The 24984-nt window shown below is 45.6% G+C and overlaps 1 protein-coding gene across 2 annotated transcripts in view; it reads left to right on the top strand.

Annotated features, from left to right (window-relative positions):
- Positions 1-835: 835 nt before the first annotated feature.
- The window catches only part of ROR1 (ROR family WNT receptor 1), a 665735-nt gene continuing 641586 nt past the window's right edge, over positions 836-24984 (top strand). Inside the window, exon 1 of one of the 2 annotated variants that reach the window (XM_085602387.1) lies at positions 836-1290. In XM_085602387.1, coding sequence (XP_085458513.1) covers positions 1143-1290 — 148 coding nt within the window. In that variant the 5' untranslated portion in view covers positions 836-1142. The remainder of the gene's footprint in view (positions 1291-24984) is intronic. The other variant, XM_085602388.1, reaches the window with a different exon arrangement.

Genomic DNA, 24984 nt, shown 5'->3' with positions numbered 1-24984 from the left:
AAGCTTGTTTCCGGTCCAGGAAAGACATGGCTTGGCAGTTTGGACTGGACTGTTCCCATGAGGCACAGGGTCAGACTGGTTTGCATATGGCCATGTCTGAACTGGGGTGGCAGAGTGGGCTAAAGAACGGTGATGGATTAAACCCAGATCAGTTGACTGGGGGTGAGTGCTTGCAATGTTCAACACTCCGTCCATCCTTTCCTTTGGTTTTTGCTTTGTTCGCCATAAGTTGGCAGGGTATGCTCAGACGTGAGTCCCTTGTGGATAAGCCTGGCTGAAGACGGCTGAAATGCCAGAAACCGGTCCTAGGAAGCTTGTTTCCGGTCCAGGAAAGACATGGCTTGGCAGTTCGGGCTGGACTGTTCCCATGAGGCACAGGGTCAGACTGATTTGCATATGGCCATGTCTGAACTGGGGTGGCAGAGTGGGCTAAAGAACGGTGATGGATTAAACCCAGATCAGTTGACTGGGGGTGAGTGCTTGCAATGTTCAACACTCCGTCCATCATTTCCTTTGGCTTTTGCACTTTCAGGTGAGCCACATTTTGTGGTTCTCTCAAACTTTGGAAAGCGATATCATTCGGATTTTTCGCTTGATTTTTCACAAATTCACAAGAGATTCTTTTCCATGCTTCTTTCATTGTTTCTCTCCTTATTTTGGTCCGAGTGGAATGTAAACTTTAAAAGAAGCCCCGTTACTGGGAGGCTTCACTTACGTTGCAGAGATCGAGTCGGTGTCTTTGTGGGAGCGCAAGGTACCACAGGAGGGCGCTGTTGTTGTGACGTCCGCGGAGAGAGAACTGCAACATGTACCACGGTCTCCGGCTAGAGATTTCGGGCAAAGGCTGAGGAGGGGGCGAGGGAAGGAGAGCGGGGGAGAGGCAGGGAGACCAGATTCGACCCCTGGTGCTTTGAAAAGGAGAAGGATTGTTGGATCCCGGCGCTCAAATGAACATCAGCTCGCCGAGAAGGGCTAAAAAGCAGCACCCGGTCTGCGCTGACACACAGAAGTAACTTGTAGGGCAGGGAATGAAACAGCAGTCCTATAAGACACAAAGGGGCAGAGCAAAAGAAACTTACTCGGCTACAACGTCTCCGCTGGAGAAAGGAGGGAGAATTTAGGGTCGCTGGGTCGTATCACGGATGCATCGTTGGCGACCCCGGATCAGCGGCAGCTTGAGAGGAATGCACCTGGGCAGGGAGAGGCTGGATTCGAGGCAGGGTTGGCACGCCGGGGTCCTGCTGGTCATGGTGGCGGTGTGGACTGGGCATGGACATCACGGGGCTGAAGGTAAGTGGCCGAGGCAACTTGGCGTGGCTTTTTACCTTCACTGTGTGCTTAAGTTATGCTGCCTCGGGTGCTCGGCTCCGAGATGTATTAGAGGTGTGTGTGTGTGCCTGCGCATGGCGATGGAGACGAGCGTCGGGTGACCACTCCGCTACACGGGAGGGTTTATGTGTAGGTGTTTGTGTTTACTTGGGAGGGAGGGGCGAAGTTGTTTTTGTTTACCAGCGTATGGCTCTCAGTATTTGTTTGTAAGTGCAGGTATTTGCGATTGTGGCTGCAGAGCTGTCTGAGTTTACGCATATTGTGTTGATGTGTGTGTGAAGTGTGCTCGCGCGTTGCTATGTGAGTGGGTGTTTCTAACTTTTTTACACGTATTTTCATTTCCCTGTAAGTATGGTGGTGTCCATGTTTCTCTTGGTCTGTGTTTGTAGTGGTTGTGGCAATATCTGCATTTGTCAGCATTTATTTGCAAGCTATAGCGTTGGTGCGTGAGTTCTGCTGCCTATCTATTGGTTTTTGTTGGTGTGCGAATGACTTGTTTTATGTGTTAGTGTGTTTGATTTTGAGTATGCGTGTATCCTTCTTTGTTGCTACGCATCTACATGTGGCAGTGTTTTAATAATTTTCTGAGCTGTATTGTACTTTTGTAACTGTTTTTTATTTTTTTCCTGTGTGTGGCCATCTGTCCGTGTGTGTGTGGGAAAAACGAAATTGCCGTGGGTCTACCTATGTGCGCTAGCCTGTGTATCTGGGTGTGCCTGAGAGAGAGAGAGAGAGAGAGTGAGAAAAAGTTGTGTGTATGTGTTCTTCCGTTTGTTGCTGTTTCCACATTTGTTATTTGCGTTTCACTAGTTTTCTAATGGTGTTTGTTTTCCTCCCTATTCTTTGCTATGTCTCTATTTGTCAGCCTGTGTGACTGTCTGCTAGTTGCTGAAAGTGTTTGCATGTATGTGTGTGTAGAGCTGCGTGTTTTGGTAAGAGTTTGTATATGTTGGATGGTGGGTTTGTCCACCCCACATTAAGTGTGTGTTTTTGTGAGGGGTGCGCTTGCCCTCCTCTTGGCAATATACGTTGTCATCTTTTTAGTTATTTTTCAGCATGCCACTTTGGGTATTTTTTAAAGGTGGGGATATAATTGTGGGCTGAAAATTATACACGTTTTTGTGTTCCATTTCCACGCACACCGTACAACTCTTTGTGCCAGTGTGTCAGGATGCCTGGTTACTGGCAGCCACCGCCTTGATTCACACCCACCTTTCAGGGTTGACTTGAGGTGATCGTGAGGGCTGCTCTGTCCTTGGGGAGAGTGTGTAAGAATGCGGGACTTGCAGACAGAGGTGGTACAGCTACGGGGCACCCACCCCCTGAGCGATGCTCCGCGCCACCACTACCACCACCACACAGGCACGGGACAACCCCAGTTGTCCATTTATCAGCCAAACGCCATCATCTGTTATCAGCAGCGCCCCTAACTGGAGGAGAGAGGCCGCCAGCCTCCGGGAGGAGGCGGAGGGAGGTGGCTGCCCCGGGTCAGCAGGGCGGCAAGCCGTGGCTTCTTAAAATGTAATGAGTGTGCTTTTTGTTCACCTTAAATGCACACGTTATGTGGCAGGCCAGGCGGACAATAGAAACATTTAGTGGAAAGCTAATAATGGATGCCCTCGGCATTCCCCTGCCAGCGGGGTGCCCTCAATGCTTCCCTGGGCACACAATGGGGAGGGGCAGCGCGCCCCTCCCAGGGGCACTAGGCATTCAGCTCCCAAACAAAAAAGTTGATTAAACCCGCCAGTGTCCCGGGCTTCACTTTAACGAAGCGTCTCCAAGGGGACCTGACACTTGCAGTTTCAACTTAAACACGGGGGCAGGAAGCTCGCCCGGGATGACACATTACCCTGAAATCTAGCCACAGCTAGAGAGGCCGCCGGAAAAAACGATTCAAGAAAGAGTCGCTAGTTTACAATAGATGGGGACATAACATATAACACTCATCGACAGAATAAAGTGAATACGGAGCCCTACTGTGTGTGATAGTCATTGTGGAGTGTGGGAAGCAGCCATGAATGTCACAAAGCAGATTCTGCGGGGGTTGGGGGCGCAGCATACCTCTGCCCTCTAGGGTCGGACTGGCCTACAGGGCAGCCAGGCAGTCCCCGATGGGCGGCTCTGACGGGCCAGTGTGCGGGCCCGTGTTTTGGCTGTTTGTGGGGCCTGTTTTATGGTCTGGGCCAGTAGTTTCTGTTGATTTCCCTGCTCTTAAAACAAACATTGCCTGCAGCAAGCTCAAACCCATGGGGCTTCCACACCTTGCAAAACACTTATACAGTGTGTCTTTACAAGCTCCAAACTACCCCAGCTTGTAAAGTGGGTCCCTTTTTAGCTACTTAATTCACTACTGGGGTCCATGTTTATTGTGGTGCCCAGGTCAATTTTCTGTCCCAGTCCGACACCGCTGCATTCCCTCAGCAGTGGTAATAAACAGCACATTGCTCTCGGTGGAGCTGCATAGCGGGTCTATGCCATGCTTTTTGTTTCACGTGCGGAGATAAAAAACAAAGATAGCTAAATGGAAACAGCCTTTGAGGCAGGGTTTGAAAAGAGTGGGGCGAGGCGGGGCGGGCTAAAGGGGCATGGCCTCTATAATTAAGGCCTTGGCCTAAATGTGTTAACTCACATTGTGTGCTTCCAGCATAGTGCCACACAACTGGTATTTTGGCACCTTTCTGAGCATTCTGTTATTGCATTCGGCTATATAACACAACTGACATACACCTAAAATAAGCCAGGACTATTGGCTTTGCCAATGGCTGTTTAAGATAAATGAGTAACATCAATGGTTTTGGTGTAATTAATGAATATTGAAAAGGTTTTAATTCTGAAATGATGAGACTGTGAATCAAACATTACCAAGATCTGTGGATGGGATAGTATGGTGCAGAGTGTCTCAGTCACACCTGTTCTTCCTTTCATACAACTTTCCTCTGCATCCTGTGTTAGACATACACCCTATTTCTCTTAACATCTTTCTGAAATCCTCCATCTGCATATATCACACCACATCTCTTTTCTCGTCATCTCACTCTTGTCTCTCTTCTGCATGTACTTCCTTGCATCTCTTTCATGTCTCCACCCCAAACACAAACACTCACCTGCAAGCACTGCATTCCCCTTTGAGTTCACTTTGTCAATATTTCAAAAACTGTGTACCCCTTTCACATACATTTGTATAGACAACTGCACCTGGCATACATGATCATTGCTCTGTGCGCTATGCAGAGAGGCCAAGGATTGGATGGTCACATATTCTGTACACCCTTTAGACCCACTGACAAGCATTGAGAGAAACTTGAACTTCCTTGAGTCATAGCCCCATAGCTGTCCATCGTGCCCCGTTAGAAACACCTGGAGGCGACTCAATTCAAAGTATGCCCTGTACAAGAGCAATATGCTGCCTGGAAAAACATAATGTAACACAACATCCTGGAGAAAGCAAACACTCCGAGGGAGCACAAGATTAAGTAAAGCACGTGAAATACAAACAGGAGCGGCCATAGCTTTTCGTACATTGATTGCTCATTGTGTTTGGCTGTAAAGCTAAGGGCATGAAAACAGGGCCCTGCTTCAGTGTCTGCTTTGAATTACTAGTGGGTCTGAGACCCAGAGGGACCTGGGCCACTTGAAGTGCTGACTCGAGGGGTTACATCCACACAGGGATATAAAATCACATTGAATACGCCTTGTGAATATAGTCCCTGTTCTTTTCATCTGTAGTGTAGCATCAGAGAAGTGATAAGCAGTACTGAAGGGATGCGGCTGTGGGAAGCGGGGGGAGAGGTATCTCTCTGAGACGGCGGGGGGAGTTGAGGGAAAGGTGTGCCTGAGACCTGGTGGTGGAGAGGGGTGACGGGGCAACGCTGCAACAAGCAGGGATTTCTTAGGTGGATTACATCTTACTGTGCAAATATCAAGGAACGTTGCAGATGCGCTATAGGATAAATGTTTGACCGTAGATTCAATAGTACACTTCTTTCAAACTAGAAGTTATTTTAGGCTGGCATTCAATCAATCAAGCATTTATAGAGCGCGCTACTCACCCGTGGGGGTCTCAAGGCGCTGGAAGGGAAGAAACGGGGGTGGGGGGGTGCTGCTACTGTTCGAAGAGCCAGGTCTTGAGGTGTTTCCTGAAGGTGAGATGGTCCTGGGTCATTCGCAGGTGTGCGGGGAGGGAGTTCCAGGTGACGGCTGCCAGGTGGGAGAACGATCTTCCACCGGCGGTGGTTCTGCGAATCCGTGGGACAGAGGCGAGGGCGAGGCTGGCGGATCGGAGCTGGCGGGTGGGGGCGTGAAACGAGAGGCGGTTGTTGAGGTATTCGGGGCCCTTGTTGTGGAGAGCTTTGTGTGCGTGAGTGAGGAGCCTGAACGTGATCCTCTTGCTGACGGGGAGCCAATGCAGGTTTCTCAGGTGGGCGGATATGTGGTGATGGCGAGGGATGTCGAGGACGAGTCGTGCAGAGGCGTTCTGTATGCGTTGAATTATTTTCAGCAGCATAGCATCATCATCATCTTCGCAATAATAATAATTGAGATAGATCGATAGATAGATAGATAGATAGATAGATAGATAGATAGATAGATAGATAGATAGATAGATAGATAATGGGTAGATTCAATTTACATACAGTATGAGTGAGAACACCAGACCATAAGATAATTCTTCCATTGCTCTTCTGTTATCTCAGATCTCTGTGTATTTTGCAGTGGAGTCGATTCTGATCTTTAATAGCAGCAGTTGTTCTTTGTATGTGTGTATGAGTGTGTGTATGTGTGTGTGTCTGCACCCGAATAAAAGTGGCTCCCATTAGCAAAGCAGATAGCTATGAAAGAGGCCCACATTTGAAAAGTGGGGTATTTTTTACTTGTTAAGACACCCTGTGGAGGTGTTTTGTAAGATATGTGGGAATGAATGTATGTGCTTGCTGCAGGCAATGTTTGTGGTAATATCAGGGACAACAACAGTAAAATTGGGCCCACAAAAGAAAACATGGGACCCCACGTGCACACACACACACACACACACACACACACACACACACACACACACACACACACACACACATAAACACAAATATGACACACACACACTCTATCACAAACACATTGACACACTACAAATACATTGCAAATACATTCCGAATACACACAGACTTGCACGGGGACATGCATCTTATCTATGTTTTATAATAACCTCATATTGGCTGGCACATAAACTAAATGATACAGAATACACACACAATTTTGCAAAAAAAAAACATACATTGCACACCCGCATCCAATCCTGGGTTCTTCACAAGCACACACCACATATATAACACACACACTCACACACACACACATACACACACACACTACCTGCCCACAAACACAAGCAGCAATGCATACAAATTCTTACCTTCTCTTTAACCAACTTCCATTCGCACACACACAATAAAATACATATTTCTGCACACGCCCTATGAACTCTGTCACACACACACACTCAAACGTCCCATATATAAGTTTTCCCAAACATAAGCACCCTGCTGACAGCCACTGAGCATTTACACTCACACACAAATACAGAAAAACGAATTATCTCAATTTCCTTTCACACACACACACACCCACACGCAAACACTGTGCGCACACACATATTTGTGCAATCCTCCTACACATTACACACATATTATCTGGATCAAGCAAGCCAAGTATTTGGATTTCAGGTCAATCTAGCACCGAAGGTATCACATTCGAGACACCCTGACACACTGCAGTAACAGAATGTCTTGGATGGTTTACAGTTTGATAGCAAGTATTGGCTTACTTTCATAAACAAATTAAACACGGAATCCTTCATTATAAACTATTTCATTGCCAGGAGTGGAGTTGGCTCTATCTGAAGACATAGACGCAGAGGCATGAAGGACAGGGCCAGGGTTTTGGCTTAAAGGACGAGATGGCTAAGTAAATACCACGCTTCAGCAATTTCAGCCCTTAACCACCAAGGAGCAAGAAGAGGGACATAGTGGATGTATGATACTTAGTGCTGTAGGCATTGGGTAAACTCTTATTGAATATTATGTATTACGGCATTGATTGAGAGCAGTGTAAATGTGCATCCATCACATTAAGTGATATCAATGCATCGAATTGCAAGTAGATTTTCATTGTGCATTTTGACAGTCAAGAATGAATGTTGGGGGTGGAGGGGGTGGAGGCCAGCCACGGTCTGTGCAGGTAACAGCGGTGGAGGGGGGTGGGGGCAGGTAAGGGGGGATTTCAAGGGATGATGCAGAGGGAAAATTCATTATTTATTTAATTTTCCCTCTGCATCGTCCCTCGAAATCCCCCCCCCCTACCCCAGTTATCTGCATGGACTGCGACTGGTCTTAGCATAGTGGCTAGAAATCTTCCGACTTTGGAACATGGGGAATCAGGAATGATTCCTGGCCTCGGATCAAATTCCTTTGGTTTTGGAGAAATCATTTAATCTCCCTTTGTCTAAAAATGAAAAAAAGTATAATGTAGTCTGGTTTTGTTGTAAAGAGGCGTAATGCCCTTCGGTCACGTTCATGTTATAAAAACTGCCAAAAAAGACTCTCAGTGCCCTAAACTCTGGACATTTACTGGAAGAAGGGTTAACAGCGACAATTCATCTATGCTGACTTACATTAGACTTAGAAAAGGGAGACTAGTTTTAAGTGCACTTCAAAAACATAAGAGTGGCACGAAGGAATGAAAGTCAATAAAACAGATAGTTCGACTTGAAACCATCAAAATACCACAAGAATAGAAACGTTGATGCCTTTCACCTATTTTTTTTTAGAATAGATGCAGAGATGCAGGGTGATAAATACCTTTTTTCCTTGTTGGATGCCATTTTTAGGAGCGAACCATGGGTCAACTGCCCTGTTGCAGCAAGTGGGTCATTGAGTCTCCCATAATGCCTCATTTGCGCTAGCCCTCTTCCTGCTTGAGAGCTGCTTCTCAAGCAGATGAGTACAGTTGTTTTTGTGTGTAGCTGTGAATCACTTTCTCTATGCCTGTTTTCCTCTCTTTCTTTTAGGTGGCTCAGAGTAAATGCTTTTACTATGGAAATTCCGACTCAACCATATCTATACTGATACTATTGCTGACAGTGTAAAATATCTATCTATCTATCTATCTATCTATCTATCTATCTATCTATCTATCTATCTATCTATCTATCTATCTATCTATCTATCTATCTATCTATCTATCTATCTATCTATCTATCTATCTATCTATCTATCTATCTATCTATCTATCTATCTATCTATCTATCTATCTATCTATCTATCTATCTATCTATCTAGTCAAGCCTGCTTAGTATTGGAACAGGCTGCTGCCTGAACTAAGAGTACTGACAGATCTACTGATATTTAGAAAAGGCCTTGAAGACCTGGTAGTTCCCTAAGTAACGGATGCCTCTAGTGATGTATTGCCGTCTCTCTTCTTTCCCCCCTTAAGCAATTGCTGCTTCAAGTGCGAGGATTCCAGTCTGGTCACAGTGCGCTCTACAAATAATTTAAATAATAACAATTAATAATAGGCTCATGATCATCATCAGGACCAGTACCATCTAGACTCTTCAAGGTTATCCTTTATTCAACCTGTGCAGGAGAGGTAGTCTGATGCCCACTCAACAAGTCCCTGAAACTAGGCTCTTTCCCATCTGAGCTCAAAACCATCTACATCAGACGTCATCTCAAAAAGGAAAACCTCGACCCATCTGATTCAGCAAACTACAGTCCCATATCAAACAGACCTTTCTTCTGAAGTTTTTTTCGAGAAAGCAGTGTTTAGTCTCAACTCTCTATTTTTACAGAACAGTGTGGCTTACTTTCAGACCATTGACTCAGCAATCATATCCATTAAGGATGACCTAAAACTCACATCGGGAAAAAACCGAGTAGCTGCCTATTTACGTCTGGATTTATCAGCTGCATTTGACACTGTCCCACACCACACAGTACTACAAAGACTTCATGATATCAAAATCTGTTAAAATGTTTTAAAATGGATAGCTACTTTTCTCACAGACAGACAAAGTGTAGTCTACCCTTTCACATCACCTCCTCACACACAACACTGTGGTACGCCTCAGGGGTCCATAATATCACATAGATGATGAATAACCATCCAAGGCCCAATACCGCAAAGACATAAATTATGACATGCGGACAATGGCAAAACTACAAGCCGAATGCAATATGGCCTAGGGAACTTGAAGCCCCTCTGACAACATCAAGAAAGGTTAGCAACCTAGGAGTAACCATAGATTCAGACCTATCCTTGATACCACATACTGGCAACGTCGCAAAGAGTGCCTTCTACACAGTGAAAGCACTACGTTGCATCTTCCCATAGCTTGCATACCAAAATAGCCTGCAAGCCATCCTCACACCTGTAATCTCCACGCTTGACTATGCCAACAGCCTATACATTGGCGCACCCACATACATTATATGCAAAATACAACTCATCCAAAACACTGCTGCAAGGATTCTTCTCCATCATCTCTCAAGGGGATGCATGATTCCAGCCATGCAATCGCTCCACTGGCTACCTATAACTAGAAGGGCAGTGTTCAAGCCACTTTGCATTGTCCACAAAGCCTCCCAAGGAAAAGGACCACTATACCTACAAGCTAAATTCAAGCAATGCAAACCAAAAAGAACTCTGAGCTTCAGGCTTGCACCACTTATTATCATACCATCTTACCATAAAAAATCTGTAGGAGGTGCTGCTTTCTCAGTAGCAGGCTGCCAAGCTCTGGAACTCACTACCAGCCAGTATTAGAAGCACCCAGGATGATATACACCTCAAACGACAGTTGGAAACCTAACTATTTCCTAGATAACTGCTCCACCAGCATCCTGGCAACATAGCCCAGAAAACAATTGCATCCTCAAGTACAACGCTCAGCTCACAACCCACAAATTGCAAACAACTCAACCATAAAACTGCTTTAATTGTGCGGGTAACCAAATATAGGGCTGACCTTCGTTCACCGAGGCAATATATAGTTATGTACTTCCATGCATTTGAGTTATGGCCCACAATAATACTAAAATCATGATACACAGTGGTCACTAACAAATTGAAATTTATAATTCACATAATACATATCTGCTGGGAGGGTTGTTCAGCACTGTACAGCCGAACAACACCAAATGAACAGGCATAGAGTAAGTGAAGAGATCTGTCACATATTATCGGACAATTTTGGAGAACTTTAATATAGTCCACTCACTACAGATCCCAAATATCTACACGAGCTGACCGTTTTTATACATCTATAAATTTCACATAGACACTTAGATATGGTTTGCGCTGTGTTCCAGAGCATGATAACCACATCTCGGTGGTCATCAGATGACATGGAACACTTCCCACATTGGATCAAAACAAAAAACAACATCTTTCTGATCACACACCCGTCATGGTGTAGCATGCTGCACTTGTAGGTATTCGCTTCGGTACCCCACATAGGGGTATTAAGCACAATATATAAATGCTACAGTACAATACAATACAATACTTAAAGTTATTGTCACAGGAAATCTGTGTGGCAGTAAAAAGAATTTCTCTAAAGTTACATAAGCTGTACTGTGGTAATAAACTTGAAACTGACCATTGCATTGTAGTAATAAATGTGTGAAAGTGTATTTATGAGCATTAGTATAGTTGGTCTAAGTAACATGTATTGTTGGGCCACATTTCTTTTCACCGCCATAATACATGCATAACACAGGCACACAACAATGGTCAGGTCAAGGACTCTATTTAACAAACAATTCGTGCTTTGTTAATAGCTTTTGCACCATGTGAAGAATGTGCACAAACTTTCAAATAAAAAATGGACCCAGTTTCCACATGGAAGGTTCAGAAGGTACAGTGCCTGCTGCAATCCACCGTTGCATAGGTCCGCCCATGCGGGCTCAAGGTTGAATGGAATATGTCAGCAAAAAAAATGAAATTTACTGAGAAAACCTTATAGTGAAAATATTGGTTACAATTTATTATAAGACCTTAACGGATGTAAAAAAACAAAACTGATTATTATTAGTGAAAACCAAAAAATTAACACACAACAGTCATACATACTATGACATGCCCATGAAATGCAATGCTTATGACCTCACAATATTTATACCAATAAGTAACAACTCCTAAAAGCGCAAAGCAGATAAATAACTACACCTACTCCAACCAATAACTAATGCTATATTGTCTCATTGATAATGTTACTGTTAATGTGATATGTTATCCGCCTTGAAAGACCATTTATGGCTTTTGCAATTGCATCTGTTATGTCAAGGGGGAGTCAGAGCATTGCATTTGGTGTATTGCAACTTCTTGCAGCAGTAGCCGCCCAGCTCGATTCCCTTTCCCACACTGTTACTGCACAGCCCTTGTCTAGAATCCAACAGTCCTTGCATACCCAAGCATTTAGGGCTGTAAAAATAACAAAAGATGACATGCAGACATTTGGTGGGAAGCTGTGTGGTTTTGTTTTTGCTATTGCTTAATCTGAATCAAAAATAAATAAAACGTTTTGGCATCTTAAAGATAGTCCAAATGACTGAATTGATCAATCTGCAGTTTCGCCTGCGTGAAGACTCATATGCAAAGGGCCTCAATTTGAAGTTTAATATAGATCATTTCTGTTTGATCAAAATAACCAAGCATACACAGGTTTAGCTCAGTAGTTGTGTTCACTTCTTAGCCTTGAAATCACCAGCAGAAAATAATATGTATAATATGTACTAAAGAAGTGTCAGTATATATGGATTTGACTGCTCATTCTGTACCAAATGATAGTTCACGACTGGGCTCAAAAGCATGAAAACTCCAGCACACTGCTACACTATTTGCTTGATAGAACTGCACTGTTGTGATTTATTTAAACAATAACATTATGTTTTAGGGTTCATTTATTCTAATCAGTATGGCATAAACTACACCTCCACTAACAGATGCCTGTCTTTCTGTGGCACTGATCTCACATTGATAGAAAGTCTATTCCCTCTGTCATTAATGAAGTTAAGGAAGCTAGTCTTGTTCCTAAAGCCATGTTTTTATTCAAACATTTGATGTTAACCTGCCCAGCTTTTTGCTGTCGCCTAAAGCAAATCACCAGGTTTAGATGCAAACACAGTTTAATTCACCTGGGAAAAAAGGTAAGCCTGGTAATATCTTCCTTGTGAGTAAGGCGATTGCCTCAAGCAAGCAACACGTACGCGAGTACGCCTAAACTATACAGAAGGAAGCCACCATACAGAGAACAAGCAAAGCATGTACTGAAAACAAGCAGGTATTGGAAGAAGGTATCCACTCGGTACCCACAACGGCGGCCATCTTTGAGAGGCATTGCTAATTTGTTGGTGTTCAGGTGAAGATTTTTAGGTGAAGAACAGACCAATTCAAAGAGAGATACCTAGTTCTACCAAATTGTGAATGCTAACATAAAACTCTGCTTTTAGTTTTGGAAAACAACATTTCACATTTTGACATGTGACAAGTCATGTCAGTCATAGTGCTAGAGTGTTCTGCATTAGGAAAGCCTTTCATTCATAGATCTTTTTACAATATTTAGCAGAAACTTTACAGTAGTTAAGTAATGATAACCACAAAAACAAACATGAAAACAGAACTTTAGGTAAAAAATAGGAACACCATCCAATAAAGGGCTAAGTAGGCTTTGCAGAATGACTACTAATATGTTAAAAAAAATAAGCCAGTAATGTAAAAAAAAGAGATTTAAGGCAGTCTGAATTGCTCTGTTTTGATATTTAACAAGTGTCATATTGCCCATAAAAAGAGAGTTCTGATGATGGAAGACTAAAGGAGCTCCTGGCAGGACAAGGAGAATTCTGAAATAAGAAATGTGAAACAGATGCTTTTAAAAAACTTTGCAGAACCTAGTTAAGGAAGAAGTGTGGATGGACAAGAGCGATGATATCGTCTGCATCTTTGAAGAGACTGAGATGGAAAGAAGAACAGACAAAAAGTGGACATGCCCGAGCAGGGCAGAGACAGGCAGTGGAACAAAAATAGGATAGTAAGAAAGAATGATTTGGTAGATCTATCTAAGTGGATGATGGGGCAACTAAACTGGGTAGAAACAAGGAAGAGCAACAATAACCCTAAAATTAAAATAGAGAATTTGGATAAGATGAATTAATGTGTACCGGGTTGTTCAGCAGAAAAGAGACAGAAAGAGGTTGAAACGATATATATCAGGTATGGGGTATGAAATGTAGGAACACTTATGCATTTAGTGGTAAGATGAATGATTAATTCGGACTATGTGCCAACACTTGCGTGAGAAAAAAAAGTTAAAATTTCCAGTTCAACCAAAAAATCATGCAGACCGGCTGTAAGCTGTAAGAGTATTAAACAAACAGGTTTTAAAAGTGGAAGTTCAAAAACTGGAGAGTGTCCTTAACAAAACCAAGTAAAGCAGAGAATCAGATAGGCGAGTTAAGAGTCTGTTAGGTGGGAGATTGTGAAATAGCTTCATGACACCAACAGTTAGTAGGAGAACCCATTTTGTTTGCTGAGTTCCGAATAAGGATGTAGGTTGTACTTGATTAATCAATACTACACAGTCTAGTAATGGTTCTTTGTGGATCATTCACACCCACAGCAATGTCACAGAGAAACCAGAGACAGCTTTTGAACACTTTGCACCAGGTTTGCATCACAAGTGCCACAAACCAGCACAAAGTGTCGAAATTGGATTCACCTTTCAACACAAAAGAAAATAGCCCTCAAAGAACTCAAAATATGCAATGAGCTACTTTGCATCCAGGGGCTATGTCATGGATGGCACCTGGGCCATGGGTTTTTACAAAAATCCCTGTCTGCTAATATTGTTACAAAAGAATTTGCGCCAAAATTATGCCCCCTCGAAGCAGGTGGAACCAGGGGCGTAACACAGGCTCCCGCATCCCCCGCGGTGCGGGGGGGGGCCCGAGCTAAAGGGGGCCCCCTCAGCACAGTACTCAGGCTCAATAGTTCGGATTAAATCCAGAGCGGGGGCCCCACTGTGTGCGTGGCAGGGGGGCCCCCTCACCTTACGTTACGCCACTGGGTGGAACGTTGGAGGACAGTTTTCTTTTTTCCGAACTATTCCATCTTTGCATGTGTGCTGTACTGCACAGCACACCTACAAAGTTAGAAAAGTTTTAAGCTATATCTAAGCATAGTATTTTGTCCTGGAAGGCCACCCTTCCATTACAAACCTATGCTAGAAATAAAGCAAACTACGGTGCAAGGGTGCGTGCGTGTGTGTTGCGCAAGGCAGTCAAAAGTACACAGGGAGGGAGAGAAACAATGGCATATATTAGTAGATATGGCGCTGTTCTGCTCTCTCCCTTTGACGCAACACAGCACAACAACTTTGGTTGATGAGCTGCATTGTGTCTAATCTTAGAAAAGATGCCCCAAGTTGAGCTCCTCATGTGCAAAATCTCTCTGCAAGGCAGAGAATCCAAGGAGATGTGGACTGTTGAACCACCTTCCACATCTGCTCTACACCTGGGGTAACTCTTAATCTATCAAAATGCATGCTACAGGCTCCTATGAATCTTCTCAGAACCATCTCACTCTTTTGAGTTGGATGACCAGAAAGCGGCTATGCTGCATTTAAAAATGCAACCCCTCTCCATGCCCACACATTACTCTGACAGCCTGCCTGGAAAAATACATCTCATTTCCGAGAGGCTGACCCACAACAAGTCACATCTGGAATAAATTATTTAATGCATATTTTGTGCCCACATTGGTGAACGCGTGCCTAGCCACATCCCTTTTTGGTTTGGCTTTCATTGGCCCACTCTTTGTTGAAAGGTCTGATCCAAACTCAATAGGCTCGTTTAACTGTAGGAGAAATTAAATGTTAATCAATAAACCCCCTTCACTGCTGCAGACCGCATTGATTCACATCAGTTATTTCTCTGCCTTGTAATCCTAAACGTGTTCTCCTATTCACTGTGGCTCTGAGAAGTTGTGAAGTTTTTCTCTTGTGACTATCTTGTAATTCTCATGAATATTACACGTAGGTCCAACATTCGCTGTAGGACAATGGTTACGTTCAGTGCATTTTTAAGTTGTTGATGGAATCAAAAAGATTATCAACATCTATATTATTATAAAATGTGAGGTAGATAGGCAAAAAACGCACAATAAAATAGCATATCTTTTTTCAGCACCAACAAGCACTTATTAAAAAAAAATTGCCAGTTTCCTTGTAAGGGTACCTCTCGGCCAAAATATAAGAGCAGTGTGAAACTCTAAACTGCTGGAAAAATTCATGATCCATGCAGCAAACGGCTCACACAATAAAAGCGTTTCACGCCTCTGCCATTCACCCACTCGCTGTCCAAAGCTTGGATTCTTCTTCTTCAGCCACTGTCCTCTCCCAGGGGAAATCACACGAGGCACATGTTTATAGTTAAAGTATTTAAAAAATGCATTCAGGACAATCATATATTCAATAATTAGCAGTTTTACATAGTGTGAGCAGGACCCATTAGATGACAGAGCCCTTCACATAAGTGGATTTTACATGAGTAATTGCAATATTAAATTGAGGTATATAACTTTAATGACATAGGGCCTTATTTAGAGATTGGTGGACAGGATACCGTGCCCATAGGCGGCAGAGTACCATGCCGGCTAAGCTCTCAGTCGCCTGCTCTATTTAGAATAGGCCACGCCCTCATGCTACCTCGGGCGGAGCCTCCCATGGTTCCACTGTGGAACCCTTAGATCAAAAGTCCCACAGACATTGGGCCGTCAGTCTATGTCGCTCAGACTGTCCGCCCGACTTAGGGTGATTGTTCTGACATTTTCCTTTACCTTTTCGGGACTACTAGAAAAAACCTAGCTTCCTTGGTACCTTTTACCCCCCCCCCCCATGCAAAGGGCGCCCTTGAGGGTCTGCTGACCGTGCGCCTCCTGACAGCCTCTTTACCTCTGCGCCCACATCTATAATACAGCACGGAGGCAAAGTATTTCACTCATTTGCCTGGGGCGATAAGAATCGCTGGTGCTGTGTGTGCACCGGCGCTATCTGTATCATATAATGCGCTGCACAAGTGACTGCGACCCCTTCTGTAATATTACTGTATGTAATGCCACCCCTGGTATCTTATACAGATTTCTTTTACAAGTCTATAAATAGTCAATGTTAAAAACTTGCTTCTTCATGATTTCTTTACGAGAATAATTTATACAGAAAATCGTAGAGTTCACATATATCTTGTTTGCATTCACTAGCTTGGTAGCAATTTTGTTTAAACAATATGGAAGTTTATCTGTTTTGTTTATGTAGGTATATTTTGTTTAAATGTAAATCGTCAAAGTTATTGTTGCCTCGTCTTTGGGGTATTGTAGCTTGCCTCCTACCGTGGCCAGGTTTGGAATAGGCGATTGTAGCGGTAAACCACAAGCATTTTACTGCATGAGAACGATTCAGTAAATCGCTGAAAGGAAAGACGGACTGTTGGGCAATGTTTGGGTTTATAATACATCCAAGGAAGATTTTTTTGTACCTGCTGTTTACTGACTCTCCCTGTCACAAAGACCTAGTAAAAAAAAATGTAACCCACTTTTGTGTCATTTAAATTGTTTGATATGGATGTTTAGAAGGGCTAACTGCTTCACCTGTAACCTGAACTATGACTAGATCACTAGTCTTAGCAACGGTGATTAATCATTGCTGTCGAACCACTGTCTCTTCAGACACGTGCGAATATAATTTAAGGGGCCCACCACCACAGGCTTGACGCATGGGCATGCTGGGCAGTTGCCCAGGGGTCCCACGAGCATAGGGGCCCCATGCAGACCAGAATTTAACACTAATTTTCTGTTAAACATTTTTATTTCTGTGAGTGGTTGTGTAGACAGGACATAGTGCACTGCTTTACCTGGGCATATAATGGTGTTAAGACGGCCCTGACAGGAGGCACGGTAATACTGTGACTGGTAATAGCCAAAGAACAGTATGCCCATTAGTGCACTGTATTTCTATGCCTGAAACAGGGCATTCTGAGTTTTGTACCTAGAATGGGAAATAACATGTAGCAAGCAGTGTTCACTGCTGTTTGATGCATGTTGTTCCTCATTTTTGGCGGGAATTTCTTCTGGACATTTCACACGTTTTTAGAAAGTGAAATGCTTTAATGATAGGATAGCCTACAGGCAAGCCGTGTTCAGAGAGGACGTATAATCCTTATGCGCTGGTAGTTTTGAAAAGAATATATAGTGTAAACTCGACCCAGAGGTATTGTGTTGCTACACGAACACCAGTGATATTACGCAAGGTCACATTTTTTTTATATATGCTCGGGAAGATTAAGTGATTTTCTGAGAGTCCCTGGATGATAAGTTGAAGCTAAGACTTGAACCTGGTTTCCCAACTATGGCCATCAATCAATCAATCATTCAGGGAATTGTAAGCACGCTACTCACCTATGAAGGTCTCAAGGTGCTGGGGGGGGGGGGGTGTCCGCAGATCTGTTTAGCCGAAGAGTCAGATCTTGAGGGTCTTCCTGAAGGTGTTCAGTCTGATGTCTGCCAGTAGCTCGTTTCAGGTCTTGGCTGCAATGTGAGAGAAGGATCTTCCGCCTGCTCTGGCTCTGTGGATGCGCGGGGTTTCAGCCAGTGTGAGGTTGGAAGATCGGAGGTTTCTTTTGGGTATGTGGAAGTTGATTCTGTCATTGAGGTATTTGGGTCTGTTGTTGTGTTGGCATTTGTAGGCGTGAGTGAGGATTTTGAAAGTGACTCTTTTCTCCATGGGGAGCCAGTGGAGACTTCGTAGGTGTTGACTGATGTGTTTGTGTCGGGGGATGCCGAGGACGAGTCTGGCGGCGGTGTTCTGTATTGTCTGGAGTTTGCGGAGTAGGGACTTGTTGATGCCGGCGTAGAGTGCATTTCCATAGTCCAGTCTGCTGGTGATGAGTGCGTGGGTGACTGTCTTCCTTGACTCAGGGGGGATCCACTTGAAGGTCTTGCGGAGGATGCAGAGGGTGTTGAAGCAGCTGCAGGTGACGGCGTTGACCTGTCGGTTCATGGTGAGTGATGAGTCGAGTACGATGCAGAGGTTCTTGGCGTGGTCGGAGGGGGTAGGTGGGCTTCCAAGGGCGGTCGGCCACCAAGTGCTGTCCCATGCAGAAGGGGTGGTAGAGAGGACGAGGACTTCTGTCTTCTTGGCCTTGAGCTTCAGGCAGCTGTTGGTCATCCAGACTGTGACATCTTGCATTCCTTTCTGGAAGTTGAGTTTGGCAGTGGTGGGGTCTTTGGTGAGGGAAAAGATGAGCTGGGTGTCGTCGGCGTAGGATACGATGTTGAGGCTGTGGCTGCGAGGGGGGTCCATGTAGATGTTGAAGAGGGTGGGCTCAGGGATGAACCCTGTGGGACTCCGCAGGTGATTTTTGTGAGGTCGGAGAGGAAGGGTGGGAGCCTGATCCTTTGGCTTCTTCCGGTGAGGAACGATCAGATCCAGTCCAGGGCTGTTCCTTATATGCCTGCGTTGTGTAGTCTGGAGACTAGTGTGCGGTGAGAGACGGTGTCGAAGGCCGCTGATAGGTCGAGTAGGATGAGGGCTGCGGAGTGGCCTTGGTCCAGGAGTGTGTGGATGTCATCTGTGGCGGCGAATAGAGCGGTCTCTGTGCTGTGGTTGCTTTGGAATCCAGATTGGGACAGGTCGAGGACAGCGTTCTCTTCAATGAATCGTGTCAGTTTCCTGTTGACTGTTTTCTCTGCAACTTTGGCTGTGAAGGGGAGGAGCGATACGGGCCGATAGTTCTTTAGGTCGGTGGGGTCAGCTGTGGGCTTCTTGATCAGAGGTCTGACTTCTGCGCACTTCCAGTTGTCTGGGAAGGTGCCTGTTTTGAAGGTGGTGTTGATGGTGCGTAGTAGCTCGGGTGCGATGGCAGCCGTGGCTCTGTGGTAAATGTGAGGGGGGCAGGGGTCGGTGGGGACCCCCGAGTGGATGCTTTTCATGGTTGAGGCGGTGTCTTCGACCGTGATCGGTGTCCAGTTGGAGATGGTGGGCTGGCTTGTGTTTCTGGGGGGCCGTCTGTGGCACCTGGTGGATGGTCGATGAAGTTGTCGTAGATGTTTTTGATATTGAGGTGGAAATAGGTTCCAAGCTTGTCACAGAGGTCTTGGGATGAGGTGATGTCTGTGGCTTCGCTGCGTGGGTTGGTGAATTCTTGAATGACACTGAAAAGTTCCTTGGAGTTGGCCAGGATTTTGTTGTGGATGAAGTTCCTCTTGGTGGCTCTGATCTGGTTGTGGAAGTCTGTCATGGCATCCTTGTAGGTGGTGTGGTTATCAGTTGTCTTGGTGTTTCTCCAGTTCTTCTACAGGTGTCTGCAGGTGAGTCTGGCTTCTTGGAGAGCGGTGATGAACAAGGCTGCTTTCCTGGGGCGTTGTCTGTCGGGGTTGCGTAGCAGGGCGAGCTCGTCTGCGCAGTCGGAGATCCAGGTGTGGTGTTCTCTGGCTGCGTCGTGTGCGTCGGGTGCCCAGGTGTGGTTGTCTCGGGTGAGGGTGGAGTTAAGTTGCTCATTGGTAACCTTGCTCCAGTGCCTTTGTGGTGGGCGTGGGGCTGGTTTGGGTGCCTTAGGTTTGTTGATGGCGAAGTGTACGCAGTGGTGGCCGGTCCATGTCGGCTGCGTTGTGTGGCTGAATTGGATGTTGTTTCCTGCTGCAAAGATGGGGTCGAGGGTGTGTCCTGCTCTGTGGGCCGGTGTGTTGACGAGTTATTTAAGTCCGATGCTGGCGAGGTTGTCACGAAGGATATTGGAGTTGGGGTCGCTGGGGTTGTCGAGGTAGAAGTTCAGGTTGTTTGTTGAGGCAATGGCGTGGGGTGCGATGAAGTTGGTGATGGTGAAGGGTGTTCGGGGGCCGGGGTGTCTGTTGACGAGGGTTCTTCGGAGTGTGGCTTTGGGGGTGGTCTGGATCTGGAAGTGCAGGTGTTCGGCAGAGGGGAAGGTTTTGTTGGAGGTGGTGAGGCAGAGGGTGCTCTTGTGGGTGATGGTGAGGCCCCCTCCTGGGTGGTTGGGGCGGTCTTTCCTCTGGATCTTGTATCCGGCTGGGATGGCGGTGCTGATGTTGGGGGCGAAGGATGCATTGGTCCAGGTATCTGTGAAGAAGGCGATGTCAGGTGAGAGAGAGTCAAGTAGGTTCCAGATTTCCATGGTGTGTTTGTGTACGGAGCGTACATTGAGGAGGATGCATTTTAGGGTGTGGCTGATGCTGGCGTCAGCGGTGTTGAAGGCCGGGGTGGTGGTGAGGGTCTGGTGGCAGTGGAGGCAGGAGAACTGGCCGTGGGTCGTGTTCGGCGAGGCCTGTTGGCATTCTCTAAGTCTTCCAGGGTTGAGTGCAAGGAGGGTGGTGGTGTCGTAGCGATGGGTAGTTGGAGGTCCAGGGTTCATGGTGCAGGCCGCGGTCGAGTCGCAGACAGACGCAGGCGGTCTTGCCTTTGGTGAGCCTTCGACGCGTCAGCTGCCGCTATTAAGTAGGGAAGGTGGGAGGGAGGAGAGGCTGGGAGGCGGGAGCAGGGAAATTCCGCGAGAGAATAAAAACGGTGGTGGAATTAGAGCAAGACACAGATGGGCACAATAACAGTGGCACAACAGGGAAAAATTAAGAAGAAAAAACTGGCTGAGAAAGGTGGTTGCAGGCAGTCTGGTCCCAGTTGGAGCGGGCAGCAGGTGCAGGAGCAGACAGCAGCCTCAAACCTCCCTAGGAGGAGGTCGGGGTCTGGAGGCAAGAGACGGCACAGCAGAGCTGCGGGGAGAGAGTGGACCTAGACCGAGGGTCAGAGATCTTACTTGCTATAACGCCACATCTCTAGTAATATGGTCCTAGTCGAATAGGGATTACTGGTCGAATCGTTATCAGTTCTAGTTTCTCTAGTATCAGAGGGTGAACTTCCAAACAGTTCTATTGCAGCCTTTCCCCAATAAAAAGAACTGCCAGGCTGTAGTTTTTAGATAACATTAAAGTGACAAACGATTTCATGGCTCAGATTGCGGACTCTGACCTAAAATGGGCCCGATTTCAATGATTGTACTTTGGTTTGCGCATGTGACAAACCTGTTTTTTTACTATGCACATTTCAAGCAGAATATTTATTCCCCTGATATCCTGAGTAGAGGTCTTTCCACTTCACTGAAAACAGTATTTACATTTGGAGAAGCCTTGGTTAGTGGGGTGTGTTTTATTATTTAGTGTAAAGCACACATATTTCATTGTATTGAGGTGTAACACGACTTGGTCCACTAAGGTGAGATTGGGTCCCATTAATAGGACAATGTCCTATTTGTTCCTTGGGATAGACTGGTGCACTGCATGTCACACATGATAAAATGGTGCATTGTATGTTTCATAGGATGTGATGGTACCCCATGTTACTTGGAATGGGCTGGTGCAGTGTTTGTTCCTTGGGATGGACCTGTGCACTCTTTGTTAATCTGGATAGGCTGGTGCATAGTAAGTTTTATGGGAAGTGATGGTAGCCTGTATGTATATTGGGATGGACTTGTGCACTGTTTGCTCCTTGGCATAGCATAGAATGTTGCACTGTATCTTATGAATGATAAAATAGTGCACTGTATGCTTCATGGGATGTGATGGTAGCCTATATGCAACTTGGGATGGGCTGGTGCACAGTTTGTTTCTTGGGAGAGACTAGTGCACTGTATGTTCCTTGGAACAGGCTAGCACATAGTATGGTATATGGGAAGTGATGGTAGCCTATGTGTAACCTGGGATGGGTTGGTGCACGGTTTATTCCTTGGGATAGACTAGTGCACTGTATGTTCCTTGGGAAGGGCTAGCACATAGTATGGTATATGGGAAGTGATGGTAGCCTATATGTAACTTGGGGTGGGCTGGTGCACGGTTTGTTCCTTGGGATAGATTAGTGCACTGCATGTTCCTTGGGATGGGCTAGCACATAGTTTGGTATATGGGAAGTGATGGTAGCCTATATGTAAATTGGGATGGGCTGGTGCACAGTTTGTTTCTTGGGATAGACTAGTGCACTGTATGTTCCTTGGGAAGGGCTAGCACATAGTATGGTATATGGGAAGTGATGGTAGCCTATATGTAACTTGGGGTGGGCTGGTGCACGGTTTGTTCCTTGGGATAGATTAGTGCACTGTATGTTCCTTGGGATGGGCTAGCACATAGTTTGGTATATGGGAAGTGATGGTAGCCTATATGTAAATTGGGATGGGCTGGTGCACAGTTTTTTTCTTGGGATAGACTAGTGCACTGTATGTTCCTTGGGATGGGCTGGTGCACAGTATGGTATGTGGGAAGTGATGGTAGCCTATATGTAACTTGGGAAGCACTGGTGCACGGTTTGTTCCTTGGTACTGATTAGGGCTCTGTGTGTTACTTTGAATGGGCTGGTGCATGTTATGTTCCCTCGGACAGACAGTGAGCTGTATATTCCTTGGGATGGGCTGGTGCATTGATTATTCCACGGAATGTGATAGTATGCTGTGCGCTCCTAGGGATGGTCCACAGGCTAGAATTCTGTCCTGTATGCTGCTCAGATTTGGACTGTGTACTCTATGTTCCATCAATAGCTCTGGTGCACTGTATGGACCTCAGGGTAGGCTCCTGCACTGCTCCTGGGCTGGTTAATAATGACAAAAAGAGTTGGCATTTCCACTCCAAGGAATTATCAGGAGACTAGGTTTTAGAATTAGTCCTTTTGGCATCTTAAAGGGCATTAGCACTCCGTGGCATTTTCATGAGACTACTGGATAGCATTATCACTCCATGGTATTTCCTGAGGACTAGAGGTTAGCATTAGCACTCTATGATGATTTCACGAACATATAGAATACGTATTAGCATCTATGGCCTTTCCAGATGTACAAGAGATAGTATTAGCACTCCGTAGCATCTTTAGAAGCACAACCAGTAGCATCAGCACGCCAGGGCATCTTCAGAAGCATGACGAGTGGCATTAGCACCCCATGGCATCTTCAGAAGCATGACGGGTAGCATCAGCACTCCATGGCATCTTCAGAAGCATGACGGGTGGCGTTAGCCCTCCATGGCATCTTTAGAAGCGCAACCGGTAGCATCAGCACTCCATGGCATATTCAGAAGCATGACGGGTAGCATTAGCCCTCCATGGCATATTTAGAAGCATGACGGGTAGCATCAGCACTCCATGGTATCTTCAGAAGCATGACGGGTAGCATCAGCACTCCATGGCATCTTCAGAAACATGATGGGTAGCATTAGCACTCCATGGCATCTTCAGAAGCATGACGGGTAGCATCAGCACTCCATGGCATCTTCAGAAGCATGACGGGTAGCATCAGCACTCCATGACATCTTCAGAAGCATGACGGGTAGCATCAGCACTCCATGCTATCTTCAGAAGCATGACGGGTAGCATCAGCACTCCATGGTATCTTCAGAAGCATGACGGGTAGCATCAGCACTCCATGGCATCTTCAGAAACATGATGGGTAGCATTAGCACTCCATGGCATCTTCAGAAGCATGACGGGTAGCATCAGCACTCCATGGCATCTTCAGAAGCATGACGGGTAGCATCAGCACTCCATGGTATCTTCAGAAGCATGACGGGTAGCATCAGCACTCCATGCTATCTTCAGAAGCATGACGGGTAGCATCAGCACTCCATGGCATCTTCAGAAGCATGACGGGTAGCATCAGCACTTCATGGCATCTTCAGAAGCATGACGGGTAGCATCAGCACTCAATGGCATCTTCAGAAGAATAACAATTAGTATTAGCCCTCCATGGCATATTCACAAGAATAACCGGTAGCATTAGCCTTCCATAGCATCTTCAGAATCATAACGGGTTGCATTGGCCTTCCATGGCATCTTCAGAAGCATAACGGGTAGCATTAGCACGACATGGCATCTTCAGAAGCATGACGGGTAGCATTAGCACTCCATGGAATCTTCAGAAGCATGACGGATAGCATTAGCCCTCCATGGCATCTTCAGAATCATAACGGGTTGCATTAGCCTTCCATGGCATCTTCAGAAGCATAACGGGTAGCATTAGCACGACATGGCATCTTCAGAAGCATGACGGGTAGCATTAGCACTCCATGGAATCTTCAGAAGCATGACGGGTAGCATTAGCCCTCCATGGCATCTTTAGAAGCACAACCGGTGGCATCAGCACTCCATGGCATCTTCAGAAGCATGACGGGTAGCATCAGCACTCCATGACATCTTCAGAAGCATGACGGGTAGCATCAGCACTCCATGCTATCTTCAGAAGCATGACGGGTAGCATCAGCACTCCATGGTATCTTCAGAAGCATGACGGGTAGCATTAGCACTCCATGGAATCTTCAGAAGCATGACGGATAGCATTAGCCCTCCATGGCATCTTCAGAATCATAACGGGTTGCATTAGCCTTCCATGGCATCTTCAGAAGCATAACGGGTAGCATTAGCACGACATGGCATCTTCAGAAGCATGACGGGTAGCATCAGCACTCCATGGCATCTTCAGAAGCATGACGGGTAGCATAAGCACTCCATGACATCTTCAGAAGCATGACGGGTAGCATCAGCACTCCATGCTATCTTCAGAAGCATGACGGGTA

The sequence above is a fragment of the Triturus cristatus genome, chromosome 4_2, assembly GCF_964204655.1.
Source record: "Triturus cristatus chromosome 4_2, aTriCri1.1, whole genome shotgun sequence".
Taxonomy (NCBI): Eukaryota; Metazoa; Chordata; class Amphibia; order Caudata; family Salamandridae; genus Triturus; species Triturus cristatus.
Note: the sequence above shows the minus strand (reverse complement) of the source record. Positions and strands in the feature narration are given on the sequence as shown.